The 22591-nt window shown below is 42.1% G+C and overlaps 1 protein-coding gene across 1 annotated transcript in view; it reads right to left on the bottom strand.

Annotated features, from left to right (window-relative positions):
• LOC148041317 (P-loop containing nucleoside triphosphate hydrolases superfamily protein) overlaps positions 1-22591 on the bottom strand; it is a 117310-nt gene that overhangs the window by 53394 nt on the left and 41325 nt on the right. Inside the window, exons 5-6 of the mRNA XM_087678907.1 lie at positions 6812-7066; positions 6530-6729 (exon numbers count right to left, since the gene is read on the bottom strand). Of these exons, the coding sequence (XP_087535033.1) occupies positions 6530-6729; positions 6812-7066 (455 nt within the window). The remainder of the gene's footprint in view (positions 1-6529; positions 6730-6811; positions 7067-22591) is intronic.

The following is a 22591-nucleotide window of genomic DNA, read 5'->3' as shown; positions in this document are numbered from 1 at the left end:
AGCAACATTAAATGCTGAATCAGCCATTGAAAAATCATAACTGCATGTGAGAAATGCATAGTCCTCCTCTACAAAGTTGGCTAAAGTATCATCATCAATAGATTTATTGATTGATGTTTCTTGGACAACCAAACCGGAGTTCTTTTTCTTCTCTTTGGCCAATCTCTTTCTACATTCATCAATATAGTGACCAGACTTCTTGCAATAATGGCATTTCCACTTCTTTTTAGTCTTTTTCGTGTCCTGGATAACCTTATTTGATGGCTGTCCGACATCACCCTTTTACTAATTTTTTACATTTTGCTTGACTTTTCCTTTGCCTTTGAACTTTGAAAGCATAGCCACATCACCTGAACGCAATGCCACATTCTTCTGAATCTGTTCCTCTTGTAGCAAGAGGCCTTTCAACTCCACAAATGTAAGGGCTACTGTTCCCCCCCCTCAAAGACAACATCAAAGAGATGTGGAAACCAAGATATGACTCTGGAAGAGAGTTCAGTGTGATGTTTACTAATTCAGCATCCTAAATGACCCCATCAACATTGAGTAGTTGCTCACGCAAATCATGTATGTGAGTAAGGTGCTCTATCGTGCTATCACCTTCATCCATGGTCACATTGGCTAACTCTCTACGGAGATATTATATCCCGGCCTCATTGCGTGCTGCAAACATACACTCAAGTACATCCCATACTGATTTTGAGATCTTACAAGACCGAATGTGCGGAATAATTGCCCTTTTTACTAACAAGGCAATCAAAGAAAGTGTATGTGCATCTTTTGAGTCCCATTTCCTCTGATCCTCGGTAGGAGAGAGAGAAGGGGCAGCAATAGTAGCAGCACCAATACCACCACCAGCAACCTATCCTCGAGCATTACGCTAAGGTGTCTGAGGTGCAAGACCTGGTCGCTTGCAAATCACCTGTAACATAGTCCCACAAGTCCTTTGCCACAAGAAGGTTGCGGACCGTAAAACTCCACAGTGGGTAGTGTGAGCCATCAAGTTTGTCCTCCTGAGTGAGGACACCAAGGATGTTGCTTTGATCATTATTCCCTTGACGTGCCATGCTGTCAATGATAGACAAAAATCTGTAGCCAAATACTTCAATGCTGAAGTATAGAGTATACTCCTCTGAGTACCAAAATCCCCACGAGAGTAAGAAACAAGTACCAAACTGTCACTCAAATGCCAAAGTGTGTACAATGCTACCCAAATCAATACTCAGCCAGTAAATTACAGCACCATACTGCTGTACCACACCTGCCTCAAGATGTGTGCCCACAAAAGTCCAAAATACAGCAACTTAATGCTGATTTTTACCAAAATTTACTAAATTTTCCCAAAATTCTCTGCCCAATCTAACTGTAACAATAATTAAATGCTATTGTACTGCTTGTTACTTGCCTTGGAGTGCATGTTGAGCAAAAGCCCCAAATTTCTTTCTAAAATTTCAAAGAAATTGAAGAAATTGAAGAAATTTGTACCTTACAGCTGGAATTTCTGCAAAAATGTCACCTCGGATGCGTGTTAGCAGTGAACAACAGCTGAAATCTGCCTCATGATGCGTGCCGAATCCAAAAAACTGAAAAGCCCCAATTTTTCTTGAGCCAATGTGGAAGAGATTGCGCAATGTCTATGAGTTTGGTAACAATTTGCACAAAGGACCTCCAATCAGGCAAAAGCCCCAAATTTTTGGGTAGCACGAGCTGAGACTCGAGAAGAGATGGCTGAAATATACTAGAAATTCCAAAAATTTCGAGAAAACCCCAAATCTGAAAATTAGGGTTTCTGCACTTTTTAGGGTTTGCAAAAATTGGCAAGCAGCAGGACTGAGAAAATGGCGGGCAGAGCTGAGAAATGGCGAGCAGAGCTGAAAACAACAGCAGCTCATCGGGCTGCGTGTGGGACTGCGCATTGGACTGTATGCAAGGCTGCGTGCAGGCTGAAAACAGCAAATCTGGAGCAGATGACTGACCAGGACAGATTTGGAGCAAATGGTCAGATTTGGAGCTGATGGCTGAACTGGACAGATCTGTAGTAGACAAAAGACGGCTCAGCTACAGCTCCTCCTCCACTTCAGCAGCACCTCACAACAGCTGAAAACTCTTCCTCAAGCTGAGAACCAAGCTGGCAGCAGTAGGGCCTTGGGCAGGATGGCACCGGCTGATGGTGGCTAAACGGAATCTGTGTGTACGAGCTGCTCTGATACCAAATGTTGGAAAATGGCAGCCAGCTATGGAGAGAGAGAGGAGAGACAATGACAGCAAGAGAGTAAGCTAAAGCAAAAAGAGAAGAGTGTACTTGTACTTGCTAGAATGAAAGATAGAGTGAAAGTACAACTTATGTTTAGGTCAAGGGTTGACCTAACCAGCCTTCCACCAACTAACTAGAGTTAGGTTTATTTTACTCTAGAGCCTAGTGTCACTACTTTAAGTTTCTAAGACACTAGATGTACACACCTTACATTAACACTTTAATAAGTGTCCACACCACACAAATTACATTGGGCACTGCCCATAGAATCGGCAAATTCTAACAAGATGCCGCCACCTAATCAGTCAAGACAATATGTTGATCTCCAAGCTCTAATCAGCATTATCGACTCAACCATAGTTGTCAAGTATGAAACATATGATATTGTATAATACGATAAAATACAGGTCTAAAAGGTATCTTAAGATTTTATAAGGAACGGTATGATATTAGTACAAAAAAAACAAATCATCTTGGGTATTTTGGACTAAAGATGATAGAATAAATGTGTAATGCTATTAGAGTATACAAGATGGTTACTCAAGTGTAAGATGCCAAAACCTCTATGGTATATGCCTCATGCGCAATATATGCTACAACATACAAATTACAAGTACATAGATGGAATCGGATACATAATACATAAATGTTTATACAAATAAGAGAAGTGTAGGCTTGAGAGAGAGAGAGAGAAAGAGAGAGTGTGTGTGTGTGTGTGTGCGTATATTGTGGAAGGTTGATACTTGAAAAAAAGAAGGTTGGGGGGCTGTGGCCAAAACTACCATATTTTTTGTACGAAATCATACTAATATATGCCGTACCGTATCGTACTACATACGGAGCCAACCCTAGACTGGACTCTACTCACCTCAGCACCAGTCCTAAAGACACAGAACCCTAGGTCTCACTCCATTATATCAACATTCCATATGATTCATTGAGCACAATTCATTACTTGAAACTTCATTCTCCTTTTTGTGTTTCTTAGTTCTTTGTCACAATATTTGCTATACACACTCCATGTTCCTCCTTGAAACCCCTACTATTTCTCAACTACATGTGTTCTTGAGGCACCCAAAGAGGGAAAATTTGTGGTGTATCAAGATGGATGATGATTACCAACTACCACATGACAATGCGCAACCTATGAGATGGAGAGACTTACAATTTGGACTCTCTAGAAATATGCAAAGTACTTTTAAGGATACTTTCAAAAATATAGATATTGCCATATATATCGAGATACAACACTATAGGGATAGGCATTTGCTACAGTAGGGAACTTTAATGGGCACATAGGTAACGCCCAAACTCTATCGTATGACACATGATGCCATGTATCAAGGGGCTGCCCCATAGAATGATATCTACACATAGTATCATGTGACATAGGGAAGATGACGAAATATAACATACATTTCATTGCATCGGGAGCGCACACAAGATGGTCATTTTCAATGGTCTACCATGATGCCCATATTCAAGAGGCTCACATGCTAGAACTCCAAGGGGGGGAAGGAAAGTTGCCTACTTGATGGGGTCACCCATCTTTGTTTTTTGATATCGATAACTTTGCCCTCTCAAGTAGGCCCATTAGTTTACAGATCATGCATATTTGAGTTTCACAATGACATGTGGCTACCCTATGGACTCACCCAAGTAGTGTAATTGTGAAACACAAAATGGGAAGAAGCACTAGCAAGAAGCTATATACCAAGCCACCACCAATAGAGTGGGTCAACCACTAGAGTCCTAGACCTCAACTCACTAGGGAGACACTACTTCAATTGGAGTCCCATCTCTTGCAATGCAGGTTTCACCTTAGAGGACCAGACAACAACAATGAGATAGCGACAAGGTTCTCTCTGCAAGAAGTGCCCATCTCTTGGAGGAGCATGAACCTTGTAGAAGCTCCACAACAAGACGAACGGAGGCATTGTCATAGGAGGATCTTGATTCCCTTGCAAGAGCATTCTACATGCAGACATTCGCTTTGACAGATTACTTTTAAAGCATGGTTTTCAATAAGACCAGCTTTGGATCTCTTTCCATAGGTGTGCTTGTGTGAGGGATCCTCACCCTTCTTTGTGTGGTTGCTTCATTATTGCAGGTTGTGTTGAGCTACCAAAACTTGCCTCTAATTATAATATTTTTCTGCTCGTTAAAGCAGCCCCCAAAAAGCATTTTAGCCACTTTCAACAGCACTCGAGACAATCTTCTAGCACCAACATATTCTATAAAAGGGACTTAGTGTGCATACCACTGTTCAACCCTTGTGCCCACAATTGCAGCCATCATCAGTCTTCCACCATCCCGAGGTGTCAGTCGCAACCCTTGCTGCCAGCCTTCAGCATCAGCCTCAGAGGCTGCCACCAGCCTATACATGGCCATAAGCTTGGTGATTGGCCCCCGCGATCTTTAGCTGCTGCAATCCATGACCTGTTTACTACTGAATTTTCATTCTTATTCAGCTGGCAACCTGTTTTCAGCAGTACACAACTATCTCCACATCTGCATTTTGGTAAACGGTACAAGTATGCTCCACCCGCTGTTTTTGAGACCTATCATCAGATTATGCTTCACCAACAACACATTGACACATCCAGAGGCTGTCTCTTGGCTGTCGTATGTATACTTGTGTTTTGCTGTTTCAGCCTTAGAAATTGTTGTGTTTTGGCATCCAATCTGCTGCCTTTCTTTCCTCAGCCCTCTAGTCAAATTTACCTATATTTATTGGCCTCGGTTGCTGTGTTTCATTATCCTCCAGTCCAGTTTGCTGCTCCAACCTCATTATTGGTGGCATTGCTACACCCAGTATCCCTTCTCCAAGGACAATACTCTCTGGTGCTCTCCCTCAGATAGCTCGCACGAGAGACTAACTATTGGATAGTCTCCACTCCATAACCTCAATATGTATCCTTCTCTCATTCATTCACTCATCCATTACAATCTTGTCCCTTTCTTTTGCATTTTTGTATGTGTTCACTATGTTTTAGTTGTCTTTGCACACTCTTGAGTGTTCTCTCTATGTAAACCCTAGCATATCTTCATAGCTTGCCATGAGGAGGTTCATATTCAAAGTTCCAAAAATGGATATTGAATCATTACATTTCTTCCTCGACTTGAAGTTCTTCCAATTCTTTTTAGGCTTGGAGCTTTCTCTTCGCATAGAGGAGGTTAGTCATAGCTCTTCAACACTAGGAAGTTCTTACAATTCTTTTAAGGCTTGGAGCTTTCTCTTCGCATAGAGGAGGTTAGTCATTGTTCCAAAATACTAGGAAGCTTTGTGGCTTATTCTCATGGCTTATACACACTGAGCAGAACTAATTCATGTAGATTATAAAGATTCAGAAGGGATACCAAGTACACATTTTCATCTTGAGGACTTACAGTGATTTGCTTTGGGAGCTTCTTTCCAAAGATTCTCCAAGGCATTGTTAATAGAAAAGGAAATTCTATTGATAACATCTCGGAGACATCCTCCTAAGGTAAAAATACAAAGTACAAAGAACTATGTAAAGAGTGTCTTAGTACATCACAGATACAATGGTTGTGTGAACAACCAATCTAGTCAGCTATAGCAACAAACCATTAGATGGGCCATATGCAAATGCCAATTGTCTTTTAGAAATCGTGTGCAGGCAATCATGTATTCTCAAGTCCCACCTCTCTAGTTGTGACTTTAGGTGTATCTACCACAATTCCTTTGGATAGTTCATGTTTATGCTTCACAGGACCCTGTTGACAAAGATATCTTATTAGAGAGGTGGTCTCTCTTGAATTTGGATGAAAAGGCTGCCCATATGGGCTACTGGAATATGATAGACAATACTGTAACAAGCCATCCTTCACTAATAAAGTTTGGAATTTGGCCACTTGCCTTAAAAACCACAAGAACCGCAATTGGAGATCAGCAACACTGAGATTTTCTGAATCCAGATGTGACTGGCAAACTTTCTCATGGCATTGCTGATTTGGAGCATATTCCATTAAGACTCTTCTTAAGAGATTTAGATCCAATAAGTCACTCTTAAAGATAATAACTTTATGGACTGTCTGACAAAGGTGTGGGCAGAGAAGCTAATTTTTATGAAGACCCAATGCTTAGATGGGTGAAATCCTTGGGACATAGCCTCTGCTTCTACATCAAGTATTTAAGGCAAAACTTACATAGAGAACATACTTCCACTTCTAAACTCCAACAAGTACTTGTATAAAAAAGGTGGGCAGACCGCCCCTTAATAAGTACTGCCAATAGAGAGACCGTCACCATACCTGAATTGCTCTAGAGAAAGGGTCGTTTCCTGCTGTCCTTCAGGTGTAGTGTCAATGAGGCAACCTACTGCAAACCCTTCTGTTTCTATGCTAGATTTTACAATTGTCAGTGATTGAGAGTGCTGAAAAAGAACTAAAACACCATTGAGGGCTGCTCCAGATTGCTGTTTATCAAAATGCTGTCTCAAAATCACGCAAAGCTGCAAATAGAACACTTCTTTAGACGCTAAACACACACCATCTATGAATATAAATAAAAGACTTAAAGAATATAGTCCAAACCTTTTGTAATCGCTTGTCTTCTGAAACAATAACAGAGACATCTTGTGTTATGCATGCACTGTGTGTTACCAGAGAAGTCTGAAAACTAACTCTAGAAATGGGATCTTTCAGGAATTGTCGACAAATTTCAGACACTGTGAATGAGATGCTGTCACTAATAATAGCAGTCTGCACATCTGGATCGAGTAATGTTCTTATTTTCTGTAGGTCCTCACAAAAACCACAGCTTGACAAATCCTCGAGTTTATCTAGCACCTACAAACGACAAAAGCACACATATGTAATATCAATACAGTCACTTCAAGTGTGAAAAGTATAGGCACGACATCGTTTTGAAGTTGTGCACACAAATGCAAGAGAGAGAATAGGACAATACAAATTCACTACACTGAACTGAAGATACAACTGACGGTTGATGATTTTGTCCACCTATGCAGTCCTACAAGCTTTGTTGGAGACCTGGCTAAATGCTAGATGGAGAAGTGTGAGAGCAAAAGGAATGAATGCTAAGAACCTTTGATATGCTAGAGGGTGGCATTGCATGTCTATATATAGTGCTAGGGTTCAGGCAGCCATAGACGCATTTGAGGGATCCTAACTCCCCTATGGTCTGACAGATCCACCCATCAGTCTACAAATATTGACTTAGGTGATCCAAGGAATATATTCTAAGCTGTGAAGAAAGGGCTTCAACTCCATAAACCCCAGGTGCATGAGGACCCCTCTTTAACTCTACATCTTAGAGGGGTCCCCATGTAAAGGTAGTGGAGTTAAGCGGGGTCCCTATGCACCATCTCATCAATTGACTAGAACCCTTTCATTGTCTAAATCGAGAACCCTACTAATTTACCATCCCTCGTGGCTTCTCCTCCTTTGGGGCCATACACCATTAAGCAATCAAAGGATAGGATCATAGGTGGCTAACTGAAAGGTGTGCACTGGACAATGGGGCATTGAGCAACCTCCAACAATCAAAGGACATGCATCACACATATCCATGGTGCAAAATATACCGATTGATCCACATTGCTTCTCTCTTCAAAGTACTCACACACATGGGTCAAGAATATCTTACGTTAGATGCCAACCCCAAGTATGCATACGTCCACTTCAACCCTCAAATTCAGCTTGATTTCCCAATGCTCCTCTCTTGATATCACAAGTCTATTTCCTCTATGTCCTCTTCCAATTTTTTTCAACTTTGGGAAATACTTGATTAAGGATTAATACACACCAAATTAAAACCACGTATCGAAGAAATCAACCCATCAAAATGGCTTACATCTTAATAAATGATTAACCAACCAGCCACACATTCAAACAATCACCAGCACAAATATTGACATTTTGGCTTTTCCAAGAGCGAAAAGAATGCAACTCACCACAAACAACAACCAAATTGATAGCCCAAGAATAAATCTGAATAAGTCACCTCCAAGAGGTAATGTTTGTCACTACCTAGGTCAACTTTCAAGCCAGAAGTCCCCCACAAACACAATAGCTTGTTGGACTAGCATGTCGCCTTGTTGTAGTATACATAGCTCAACCACCCTACCAAGTGCACTATCAAGGGTGCTAGAAATTGAAACCAAAAACCCATCTACCATATTACTACTAATTCTATCCCCTTCTTCTCACCTTCTTAGTTTGACATCTTGGTGCTCTCCACATCCTTCTCTTATGAAGGTTTCATGGCTAGTTCAACAAGTGAAGCAAACCATGGATAAATTATGATGGTAAGAAGAATAGGAAAGAAAGTTTGAGCTATTCTTGCTCCTCAAAGCCTAAGAAGAATTAGCCATGCTGAGACCAAGACCTTTCAGCCCAAGCTCTAGTGCTATATAGAAAAACCAAAGCAGCCATTCCTAGACAGAGAAGGGAGTGAAAGAAACTCGCTTTTAGAGACCAACCATATGAACCTAGCAAACATGAAAGAAGTGAGTTAGAGAAAGAAAGAAAGAAAGAAAGATCTATTAACGTCTCTAGAAGGCCAAAATGGCCTATGAGACCATAATTAATACAATTGGTATCATCATCTCTCATCAGAGTAGAAAACAGAATTATGTCTAGGTCTACATGATAAATTAAAATGAAAAATGAAAAATATGGAAAATTGAAAAACTGAAAAGAGTATAGAGTATCTCCCTCTCCGTGTATGGAATCCACCAAGACTTTGCAAGCTACCTCCCATTGAGTCATCATGGTAATCTTCGTCTCTATAACGAGTAATTGTGATGTGAATGTGTTGCATATGTGCATGCCTACATTGCCGAGCACGTACCCTAGGGCCTTGTGCTCTGCATAATGTTGTAGCTCTATCTACTATGATGCCACCTAATGATGTCCCTCGATGGCGCCTATTAGTAGGAGATTTAGTATCTAAGGTGGCAGTGGCCAAGAGATCAGCTATACTAAAAAAGTCTATAACTGCTCTCTGGAGGGGTGGATGTGGCTGGGGTTGCCTCCAATCCCATAACAACGCTGCTTTGCACCATTGGAGCTCCAATAATAAAAGGTCCAAACAAATCAAATGATACCGAATATTAATATGTTTGGTACGTGCATGAAACATGGCATTTTTAGCCAGGTATATAGCACTCTGGCTATCACATCCGAGTACAAGTGTTTTGGTGGCCAATCCAAAATCCTTGACCAAACGACCAAGCCAAACAGCTTCTTTCGAAACTTCAATGGCTGAAATATATTCAGCCTCAATGGTAGAAAGTACTACTATCTTTTGCAATCTAGAGCACCAAGAAACTGCCCCACAAGTCAAGGTAAATATGTACCCGCTAGTCGACTTGCAAGTATCCAAGTCACCTACCATGTTTGCATCACAATACCCCTACAGATCTAGCGTACCCTTTGTCAGAGTGGAGCAGTGCGGAAGCGTAGGATTGAGAGAGAGAGAACACAGAGAGAGAGAAGAGAGAGAGAAGAGAGAGAAAGAGACAGTCGAAGGTGAAGATCTGCTTTATAAAGTGTGCTGTATACAAAGATATGCAGATATATACATGGGCACAGTGCGCTGGACTGCGTGTCTCCACCTCGACGATGCAACTTGCTGTTCACCTCAAAGTCCGCTGCAGTCTACACTGTCTACTGTCTGAAATCTGCGAACAGAGATGGAATCTGCGCGAGCCACCAGCCTGTAATCTGCAAGCAGAAGAATGTAGACAGAAGACAGAAAACTCGGCTATAAATAGCCAGAAATCTGGGCGACAGAAAATGCAGGTCGGCTGCAGCCGACTGTACTGCAGCAAGTCGGACTGCCACGTGGCAGTCCGACTGTACAATCCGACTGGACTGTGGAGTCCGACCAGGCAATGATCACTAACACCCCCTCTCAGAGCCTGGACGGGGCAGAAGCCTGAGGGATCTGGAATGTCTCCGAAGTAGAGCCCAGGAAAGTGCCTTCATAAACAAATCTGCAAGATTGTCATCCGTCTTGCAGTACTCGACGGTGATGGTTTCATCCAAAAGCTACTCTCTGATAAAATGGTACTGAATCTCTATGTGCTTCGTCCGGGCATGGAAAACAGGATTCCGTGCCAAAGCAATGCAACTCTCATTGTCGCATTGCAGCAAAGTAGGACGAGTCTGGGGGCAGCCAAGCTCCTCCAATAATCTCCGAAGCCACACAGCCTCACATGTGGTGGAAGATGCGGCCCGATACTCCGCCTCAGTAGACAAAAGGGCTACCGTGGGCTACTTCTTGCTACTCCATGAGAGAACACCTGCACCCAAGGTAAAACAGTAACCTGTAGTAGACCGCATGTGGTCCACATCACCGGCCCAATCAGAGTCGCTCCAACCTGCAAGAACAAGATCTGAACCACCTGTGCCTGCGGGATAATGAATCCCTAAATCAAACGTCCCCTTCAAATACCGAAGTATCTTTTGAGCAGCCTGCCAATGCACCGTCTGAGGTTCACTCATAAACCCTGCCAAGAGCCCAACAACAAAACAAAGATCAACACGAGTGTTGAGGAGCCAAATCAATGATCCAATCAACTAACAATAGCGGAAAGCATCCGCCATGGGAGAAGTTGAATGGAAAGTGGCCTTCTAGTTCGGATCCATAGGAGTAGAAAGGGTCCGACAATCCTCCATCGCAAAAAAAACCAAGAGCTCCTGTACATATCTCTGCTGAGAGATGAAGATCCCCCTCTGAGACTAATAAATCTCATGGCCCAAAAAGAAATGGAGTAGACCCAAGTCCGTCATCTCGAACGTCCGATGTAAAACCGCGTTCGTCTCTTGGACCTTCTGTGCATGATCACCTGTGACAATCAAATCATCAACATACAATACAAAAAGCACACAACCAGCCTCGGAAGTGTGTACATAAAGCTGGGATCGGCCTTAGAACGCCGATATCCCAACTGTGACTGAAGGAACGAATCAATCTTCTCGTTCCATGCACGCGGAGCCTGCTTGAGGCCATACAAGGCCTTCTTCAGCTTGTAGACTTTCCCATCTGAAGATCCAAAGCCAAGAGGCTGCTCTACGTAGATCTCCTCCTTCAGATCAACATTGAGGAAAGCCGACTTCACATCCAACTGGTAGACAGGCCATCTCCTATGGCCAGCCAAGGCAAGAACAACTCGAATAGTCGCCATACAGCAGTGGGGGCAAAAGTATCATGACAATCAATACCTCGGCGCTATGCAAAACCTTTAGCAACAAGGCAAGCCTTGTGCTTGTCCAAAGAACCATCGCTAAAGTACTTGGTCTTGAAGACCCATTTGACTCCAATCACCTTCTTATTCGAGGAGCGTAGCATGAGTGACCAAGTGCCATTCCTCTCAATAGCCTCCAACTCGGCTTCCATAGCTTTCTTCCATGGTGCGGACTTTAAAGCCTCCTTCACGGAGGTGGGCTCTCGATCCTGCATAACACGGGTCATCAAACAATAGTTAGAGCAAAAAAGCTCCGTAGAATGTGCCTGGTGCCTCCGTGACCGCCACGGACCATCCTGCGGTCCCCACTCCTCAGGGACCCCCTCGATCCCTGAATCACGGAGTGTGTCACGGGCCCAACGAGGAGGAGGCCGGACCTCTCCTCGTCTCTCTCCATCAGCTGAAGACTCTGGGATATCCACCGGTAGTAACTCCTCGGGGGTGACCGGTGGAACAGTAGACTCTGTATCAGAAACAGAATCTGAATCAAAAGACGCGGGCTCCATAGGAACTGTAGCGGGAGCCCAACTCTCCCTGGGATCTCCAAGAACGGGATACTCCTCGCCCGCTGGTATGGCCGGAACCTCCACAAACCAAACATCTCGACTGGTGTACACATCCCGCTTGACGGGATCATACAAACGATAGCCTTGGGACTGGGAGCTGTAGCCAACAAATACCTGTCTTCGGGAAGCTGCTTCAAATTTATCACGATGAGCCTTAGGAATGTGAACATAGACATCACACCCAAAGACCCTAAAATAAGAAACATCGGTCTTAGTCCCAAAGTAAGCCTCAAAAGGTGTCATCCCATCAACGGCCGAAGTGGGAGATCGGTTAAGAATGTGGACTGCAGTAGCCATAGTCTCGGCCCACAGAAACTGAGGTGTCTATCGGTGCTCCATCATGGTGCACGCCATCTCGATCACACTTCGGTTCTTCCGTTCAAGAATGCCATTTTCTTGAGGAGTGTTGGTATTAGCAAACTCCTGGTGAATACCTGTATCTGCACAAAAACGAGCAAACTCATAAGAAACAAATTCACCACCCTTGTCGGATCGCAAGGTCTTCAATCTCCCGCCTGATCGGTTCTCCTCAAAGAGAAGTCAATCCTTGAAGTGGGAGAAAGCTTCTAACTTCAATGCCAAGAAATAGACCCATGTCATCCTCTTGTAGTCATCTACGATCAACATGAAGTATGAGCTTCCTCGCAAGGACTCGTTCCTCATAGGGCCACAAAGATCCGTAGATACAAGCTCCATCGGTGAAGTAGACCGCCGCGAAGCTTTGTGGGGAATGGCATCCCTATGCTACTTTCCACGAATGCAGGAGACGCATGACTGCTAGCTCACCACTATATCCAGCAACCCTCGAACAAGCTGTCCACGTGACGCCCTCCGAAGATAATCATAGTTGAGGTGACCAAACCGAGCATGTCATAACTCTAACTGTGTCTGAGAGGTAAAAAGAAGAGTAGAGAGGGAGGTGGAAGACTTTAATTTGTAGATGCCGTTCTCCTCATATCCAGATGAGAGAATCTTCCTAGACCCACGATCAAGGACTCTCACCGAATCACTGTCAAACTCTACCAAAAGTCCAAGGGAACAAATCTTATGAACTGACAGTAGATGATACCCTAAACCTGGTACATGCAAGACCTCTGAGGTATGGGTATCACCACGTCCATCTGGAATAAGCTGCATCTCACCTCGACTTGCAATAGACACCGAAGAGGTATCTCCAATGAGAATCTGCCCACGCGAAGGTCGCAACTAGACAACACCATCTGATGAAGGAGTCATGTGCCGGAAGGCACCACTGTCAACGATCCACTCTCGAGCCTGGGGAGCTGTCATCGCAGCATCAGAAGCATTCGGTGTAGAGTCCTCAATGACAGCGATATGAAAAAATGCAACTAATGAGGGTGCAGCCACCGCTCCAGAATCCTTCGTGTCCTTGTTGGTGTCCTTCTTGTCTTTGTCAGCGCAATCCTTCTTCCAATGGCCAGTCTTTCCAGAAATATGGCATGTGGATTCTTTATCCTTGTCCTTGTCCTTCTTTGACTTGTTATCCCCCTTCTTCTTCTTTTGGTCCTTCCCCTTCTTCTGATAGGCTTGACCTGTCAGTGCCTCCGACTTGGAAGCATTCTGTCCCTTTAGTTGTTCCTCTTGATCCAAGACCATAGGAACCAACTCTTCCCACCGAAGAGTGGACTCTCGCCCCGAAGCAATAAGGGCGGAGTAGAAAGCACCGAATCGTGGCGGCAACTGGAACAAGAGTGTAATAGCCATGTCTTCGAAGGAAATCGGCTTCCCCGCATTCTGAACCTGCATCTGAAGCTGTCTAAGCTTGTTGATGTGCTCCCACAACGAAGAAGACTTGTTCATGGACAAGGTCTGCATCTGTATCTCCAAAGAAACCCGCTTCATAAGGGTCATCCGGTTATACATCTGATCAAGCTCCAGCCATATCTCCCGAGCCACCGTCAAGTGCTCGATGTGAGCTATCACGGCTGTAGTACAAGACAAAAAAAGAAAGGAACGAATCCTGACAATCAGTTTATCCCAGTGAGACTGTGCCTTGGCCACCTCCGCACGAGCATTGGAAGAGAGTTTGGACTCATCTCTCACCGAGGGCCGGTCAATCTGCTCCTGTACAAGCTCCGCTAAATTGTAGGACTCAAGGATGGCCAACATCATCACACGCCAGATGCGGTAGTTGTCGCCATCGAGCTTCTGATCTGCGGGAAGAGTCGGTAAGACACACACCTTCCGGTCCATAATCGTCTGGAACTCCAAGTCAATCTCTGTAGACATCTTCACCTGTAATGCCTTCACAAACGCAAAAGCAGCCCCCTTTGACTGTGAAAACTCAGCCTGCTAGGGCTCTTCCATGTCCCAAAACTTCTTCATCCGCCGAAGGCGATGAAAAAGCAAAACCTGCACTTGAAAGCTGAAAACTCAAACTTCCTCCTCGTCAAACAGCAAAAAACAGCAGCAAATCGACCACCTGGACTCCTTTCCCGCGTGCCCACGCTCGCTTCAGCCTTGTTCCGAGGCGCAGCCCTCCTGCCTGCCCTCAAACGCTGAAAACGCAGCCTTGTGTCGCGATAGAAACTCCTCTTCAGGTTAGTTCTGCACTCAGTCAGCCCTTCAACACTGCTCTTATACCATGTCAGAGTGGAGCGGTGCGGAAGCGTAGGACTGAGAGAGAGAGAACACAAAGAGAGAGAAGAGAGAGAAAGAGACAGTAGAAGATGAAGATCTGCTGTATAAAGTGTGCTGTATACAAAGATATTCATATATATACACGGGCGCAATGCATAGAAAAACAATCAAGTACTTTGTTGATGTACTTTTCTTGTGAGAGAAACAAGAGTTGTTGCTCTCTATCTCTTGTCACACACATGCCCAAAATGTGTTCAGCTGCACCCAAGTTCTTCATGGAAAAGGCTAAATTCAGTTGTTTTTTCAGTGCATTTACCTGCCTTTTATGCTTACCAACAATAAGCATATCATCCACATAAAGCACAAGTATAATAAGGCTTCCATCATCAGCCTTCTTGATATATAAGCAGTGATATGTATTGCTCCTTTTAAACTTGTGTAAGAGCATGAAGGCATCAAACTTTTTATACCACTATCTAAGAGCCTATTTCAAATCATACAAGCTTCTCTTAAGCTTATACACCAAATGCTCATTTCCTTGTATAACAAAGCCTTCTGGCTGCTTCATGTATAGCTCTTCTTTCAAATCACCGTGCAAGAATGCAATTCTAACATCCATCTGATCAAGTTCAAGATCCATAGATGCTACAATAGCAAACAATACCCGAAGCGTGGTCATTTTGACAACAAGTGAAAAGACTTCCTAAAAGTCAATCCCCTCTTTTTGTGTATAGCTCTTAGCCACAAGCGTGGCTTTGTATTTTGGTTTGTCATCCACACACTCGATTTTATAGACCCATTTGTAAAGAATAGCTTTCCTGTCTTTGGGTAATGGAACCAAATCCCAAGCATCATTTTGATACAATGACTTCATTTCTTCCTGCATAGCTAGCTTCCACTTTTTCTTTAACTCACATGATAATGCATCTTTATATGTAAGAGGCTCACCTTGTCTATGAGCAAAATGCGGTCCAAAGAGGAATCAAACCTTTCTATAGATCTCTTGACATGAGTAGACCTTCTTACCCAATGATCTGTGTTATTAGGTAATGAATCCACATCTAAAGGAATGTCAATGACCTCATTATTTGGCTGCTCAACTGCATGTTCAAGTTGCTGTAATACATTTTCAAGCTGCTATAATTCATTTTCAGCATGCTGATTTTGTTACCCAAGCTGGTTTTCAGCATCCCTTTGCTGCCCATTTTCATTTGGCTCAAAGATGATACATTGGTTATCATAACCAGCATCAAATGGAACTAAATTATCAGTAGCTAACGGCTGTTTAAGTGACTAATCATGCTGAAATTTCACTTTCTTTTTGTTAAGTCATTAGATGTGACATTTTTCAACAGCTTTAACTCATTGAATACCACATCCCGACTACGTAGCACCTTTTTCATGCTTAGAACCCAAACTCTATAGTCCATTTCACCTTCATCTCCATAACCCACGAAGATGCCTCTATGAGATTTCATGTCAAGTTTGGTTCTGCTATCAACAAGTACATGTACATAGCATTCGTAGCCAAAAACCCTTAAGTGGTCATATAAAGCAGGTTTGCTAGACCAAACCTCTTTAGGGATGCCACTTTCAAGTGTACGATGTGGAGATCAATTGCAAATATGCATCGCAGTTTTAAGTGCCTCTCCCCAAAACAATTGCGGGAGATTAGCTGTGGACAGCATGCACCAAATTTTCTCACATAATGTACGATTCATTCACTCAACCACACCATTAGATGACGGATTATAAGGAGCTGTAAGCTCCCGTTTAATCCCATTGACATTACAAAACTTACTGAATTCTTTAGATACATAGTCTCCCCCGTTGTTTGTTCTTATGCATTTTATTCTTAAACCCTTTTGAGTACTAACAAATGCATAAAACCTTTTAAAAGCATCCAATGCCTCGCTTTTCTGCTTAAGCAAGTAAACCCATAGCTTTCTAGAACGGTCACCAATAAAAGACACAATATAGGGAAAACCACTATGAGTTTTTATTGGCATGGTGTACACATCAAAATAGACTAAATCCAAGATACGTGCCTTCTTAGAGACTCCATGGAAGTACGAACTCTTTATATGTTTTCCCAAAACACAGCCATCACAAAAGTCAAGCTTTGAGTTTTTCATATCAACTCTTCCAAGTAAAGAAAGTGCTTGCAGACCCTTTTGGCTCATATGACCAAGACGCTTGTGAAGAAAGTGCTTGCAAACCCTTTTAGCTCATATGTCCAAGACACTTGTGCTATAACTCCATGTGTAACTGCACTTCAGCAACTGCAACAAACTTTCTAGGAAGTGTCTTGTAGTAGAGATAATATAGAGTTCTTTTTTTACCACCTCTAGTAACTGGCATAGACCCTTTCTGTATCTTCCACATTCCACCACCAAAAGTATTGAATTAACCCCTGTTGTCTAGCTGCCCAACAGAAAGAAAACTCTTCTTAATGCCAGGTATATACCTAGCATCATGAAAGATCAATTCTTGACCGTTTTCAATAGCCAAGTGTATGGTATCCATTTCTTCAATATCACATGCATGATTGTTGCCTAAATAGACTTTCCCAAGATTACCTTCTGCATAAGAAGAAAAACACTCCAAAGATGGAGTTGCATGAAATGAAGCATAGCTATCAACAATCCAAGATCGTGACCAACCATCATGAGCTAACAATAAAGCATCTATCACATCTCTTTTAGTGATATACATATCCTCCATTGTCATAGCATGTGGATCTGAAGATGCAACCAACAAATCAGCATCTTTATCTTCTTCTATCTCCTCAATAACAACATTAGATATCGCATTTTCTTTTTCTATTTCTTTAGGGGTAGAGCTACTATCCTTTTCATTCTTTTTGCCTTTTGCATTAGCTTGCTTCTTGCGTTCTTGTTCCTTTTTAAAGTACCTACAAGCGGGCTTTTTATGCCCTTTGTGATCACATTGATAACAAGTGACATCTTGCTGTTTTTCCTTGCTTTTGCTACAATTTTTGTTCTTATTTGCAACATTTGACCTTTTTTCAGTTCTTCCTCTTACATTATAGGCTGATCCACTGTTTTTCCCACTTGCCTTGCATCTAATCTCTTCATTGAAAATAAAACCATGCATACCATCAAATGTTAAGTTGGGATTGTTGCTCGATGATATAACCAATGTTTCCCATGAATTGAGCAAAGTCATAAGCAAGAAGAAAGCCCTCAATTTAGGATCAAAAGTTGGCAAGCCTGCATCCTATAACTGACTCAAAATACCAGTAAAAGCATTCAAATGCTCTGAGGCAGGCTTAGACTCATCAAGCTTCAAGTTTACTCACTTTCGCATGAGATGTACTTGATTGATAGGAGTTGTATTCTCGTACGTAGCCTTGAGTTTCTCCCAAACTGCATAGATAGCAAGTCCCTTGATATCATCCAAGGTATCATCTGTGACTGCCATTTTAATGTAAGTAATGGCCTCTTTATTTATTTTAGCCCAATCCTCATCTGACAAAGCAACAGGCTTATGTTCTGCCAAGGCATCATCATAATCCTTCAGAAAGAGTATACCCTGCATATGATCTTTCCAAAGATCAAAGCCATTGCCATCAAATTTAAGAATCTCAAAGAAATTATTTGTGTCAGATATAGATGCACTACCAGCCATCTTTAGCAATAAAATCCTGCAATAAAATGCTGAATACTTTTAGCCAATAGCAAGATTACTGAATGTAACAGCAAGTACACATACTTGTACTTTCAAGATATCCAAGAAACTGATATTTTTGCTGCAATTTCAGTCTCAAGTACTGATTAGAGCATGTACGCGAATCAAATCTAATACATTTGTATTATTGACAGCTCCCACTTCAGTAATACATCACCATAATGCCCAAATGCAATAACCCAAGTGCTGTATATACCACTATTTCACTGCATAATGAGCATCCAGCAATACATATACCAAGAGAAACTACCCTTTTACAATATTTGAGACATCCCAAGTTCAAATTTCTCCCACTCAACAATGAATCTACTGTAATTTCACTGTCAAAGTTCAAATCAACTCGAAATGCATCATCGATGCGAACAGCCCCAAAATTTTTACAATGAATATGCCCCAATTGCATCAATATATCCTCCCAAGCATCAAATACGAGCAAATGTTGCAGAAATTACACGAATTCTGCAAAAATCCTGTCGCCTGTCATGTGCCTATCACCTGCAAGCCTTGTTCGTCGCCTAGTCCAAAATGTCACGCCTACCTATCCACTGGTCACTGCTACCTGCATTGATTCTCATGCTCTGATACCAATTTGAAGAGTGCGGACGTAAGCAAACAGAGTATGTGCATCAATCGAGGTGCAGTAGTAGTTGAGTGCACAGTGAGTGAGAGAGAGTGAGAGTCGACAAATAGGTGTATACCAATGTGGTACACACAAAGAATAGAAGAATGTATTTATACTTAGGATACGGTACACTTACACCCACAAGGGTGTGTTCACATGTGTAAAGTTATATACACATGGGAGTAGCATAATGGCCTTTACACCCAACACTGAAGTGAAACATAGTTTTGGCCTAAGGCCGAAACGATGAAATGGAGAAATGCAATTATGTTTATTTTTAGGAATATTTTATAGTACATATTAACTAAAGGGTAATACCATTTGTAACTTGAACCTCTGAACCAAAAAACACTTAACTCCTTAACGTTATAAATAATACATGCAACATTAGAAGAGATTTGGCAAGGCCATACTACTGAAGACTATAAATGACAATACATAAAGTTTCAACAGCTTTCAATATCAAATTGGATGTAAAAGACTGCCATTTTATGTCATGCAGACTCAAAAAAGAGAGTCTAAGGCCAGAGGCAAGACTTAGGACTTAAGAATAAGACTTGTGAGTACATGCCACATGGTAAATAGTAAATAGTGATGTAAAAATGAATACATCATCCAAATGCCAATGATCCATGAAATGAGTCATGATCAACTACAAAGTATAGTGTAGTATGTGTTAAGCTTAAAAAGTACAATTACCAATTAGACCTTAATTAGCCTTTAAAAACAGCCCCAAAACTCAAAAATTACCAAACCTTCTATGTCATAAGCAAACAGTCAAACTTTGGCAGATCCATATCTATAAATAGAAGGCCAACTAGACACTCACTTGAACCCTATTCTGCAAATAACTCCACCAGTTTCAGAACAGATACCCCAGTTTTTGGTGCAATCCACCAGCCAATGTATTGTTCCACCTCACTCCTCTGCTGTGTTTGCTGCTGATCGCCTGTTTGGAGCTGCTGCACACCAGGTGACTACTGTCAAGCCTGCATTTACTACACAGGCCGGTCCATAAACTGTTCACATCATCATACCAGTTGTCATCCACCCTCCAGCAAGCTGCGTTTTCAGCCTGCAGCTACCACCCTGATCTTCGACTACCTCCAAGAGCCATCTTCTGCATTGTTGCTGCTGCATACTTCATCAAATCAGTCTACATCATTTTCAGCCCTGCATTTTTGGGACATTGCAGCCTACACGACTGTTCTCAGCCTGTGTATACTACTATTCTCAGCCATTTACAGCACCTGTCACTTCCCAAAGGCTGCTTGCTACATTTCAAGATTTCTTTAGAGCATAGTTGTCAAGTATGAAAGGTACGATACGGTAAGGTATGATAAGGCATGGTGGTAGGTGAATTGGCTGTAACAACCCCCAAGACAACACCACAGGATAAAGACCAAGGATCTCACCTCAACAAACCCCACGAGACGGCACTACTAAACACATGATCAAAATTTATTGATCATCCACTCCTCACTGAGACTTCAACTCGACGACTTGACCAGTTTAAACCTTCAAACTCAGAATTACCTTTTTTATGCTGAAACAACCATGGTAAAGACTCTGACAACACGAGCTTTCAAATTCACACAACTCCTATTTTTAGGGATGGCAACCCCACGCAGCAAACTGTCCCATAAAGCGTGATTACTTCAAGCAGTATAAAATCAGTTGTAGACCCTCTCTGTTCTTCTTTCCTCATACCACACATAAATACAAACCAAATAAATAGGTACTCAAAGCTTTATACGAAAAAATTTCATGCAAACTCAGCTACTATAAGCATTTCACTGCTATGGACATTCCATTACTGCATCAAAACAGAGTTTACACAGATATAGAATGGATAATCATGCTGACTTTCATGAGAAACCAAGTTGGTGACATAAATGCTACTGAATTCACATGTTTCCTCATAGAGCATAGAAATTGCCTCATGGAGCATTACACAGAACAGTTCATAACTTTCTAACCAGACCTCGGATCGCCGAGCTTCAAAAAGGAAAGTTGTAGCTCTCTTTCCAATCTACAATTCTTCAAAACAACTCAGAGTCAAATTCCTTGATCTGCTGCCCTGAAACAGCTCTGCACAGTCTGGAGTCCTAAATTCCTGCATGCTCTATACAGCAAACACAACTTCTCTATTCTAAAAGCACAATCTTGCATTGATAAAGAGTTGCGGAAGCTTCGAACTTTACAAACTCAGATCCATTGTTTTCTTGGCTGCAAATCCTTTCATATTTCCAATAACTTGAGTCCATGCATTCAACACATGACCATAATACATATTCCCTGCTACATACCCAATTTCAGATGTAGAGACCCTTCACTTCCATTCTTCTCTGTTGACGGAAAGCCTCACTCAACAACTAACATGCATCACTCTCAACACAATGAAGAACAGCCCTCCGTTGTCTTTCACTCATATCCATACATCAAAACCAATCTGCAAACTCTCTACCCCACACAACAGTAGAAGAAAACAAGACAAAAAGCAGACTCTTATTATCATCATCTGAAAGCTGAGAACTCTCATCAGCCCATTGACTTCAGCAACCCTGCCATCCTGCTCCACAGCTTTAATAACTTTAGCTTTACGTTCTCTTTCTTCTGACAATTTGTTCTTCTTCTTCTGAGCTTCAGATTTCTCCCTTCTTCAGCCTGCAAGATTCTTCTTCTCCCTCCCCCCCCCCTCTCTCTCTCTCTCTCTCTCTCTCTCACACTGATTGTCTTGTGTCAAACACTTCACTTCTCTTCTTTTTTCCTTTTTTTTTAAAAACTCCTCACATTTTTGCTTTTTTCCCTATTTTTCCCAAGTTGCCCCTTGCTTCCCCTTAGTTGTTAGATGGCAAACATGCCCCTTGCCACGTAAAATTCCATTCAGGGACTCAAAATCGAAAGCGAGAACACATTTTCTTCTCTTCCTACATGAAGCGCATGTCTCAAAATTGAAATATCACATCCACGTGTCGAACATGCATGGTATCACTTGGGATTTCCATCTATAAACCCAACTCCCGCTACGGGTAAGTATTAGAAAGACAAAAAAATGATATTTGCATGTGTTACCCCACTTGACTTCACGCAACATCATATCTCTAGTCGCTCATTTTTACTCACCAACGGTACCAAATGGTACCTTATGATTTTATAAGGTACTCTACAATATTAGTATGGAACAAAATTAACTTGATTTTTTTAATTATAAATCATTAAATGATAGAAGACGTATTTAAAGTGAAAATAGCCATTTCATTACAAAATGACATGAATACATGAGGGTGGCTCTCGTAGTCACGTGCGCTACGCAAAACATGCATGATGCAATACAGTAGAGTCTAGTACATACATGGATGATGAATCATAGTGGATACAATGATAGTAAATACAAAAAAGAGAGAGGCCTATGAATCTATGATGAGGCATCACTAATATCATCATCATTAAAACCATTTGAGTGCTCATCAAGAGAGTCTAAAGATGACTCCTCGGCATCGGATTGTTGGGTTTGACTTACGGCTCCGCTCACACGAGTGTCGGTGATCTCCAGCACGACACTGGGATGTTTTTTTCCCTCACTTATATTATTTTC

Source organism: Lygodium microphyllum, chromosome 1 (assembly GCF_053477565.2).
Source record: "Lygodium microphyllum isolate KBCC chromosome 1, Lygodium_microphyllum_v1.1.10, whole genome shotgun sequence".
Taxonomy (NCBI): domain Eukaryota; kingdom Viridiplantae; phylum Streptophyta; class Polypodiopsida; order Schizaeales; family Lygodiaceae; genus Lygodium; species Lygodium microphyllum.
Note: the sequence above shows the minus strand (reverse complement) of the source record. Positions and strands in the feature narration are given on the sequence as shown.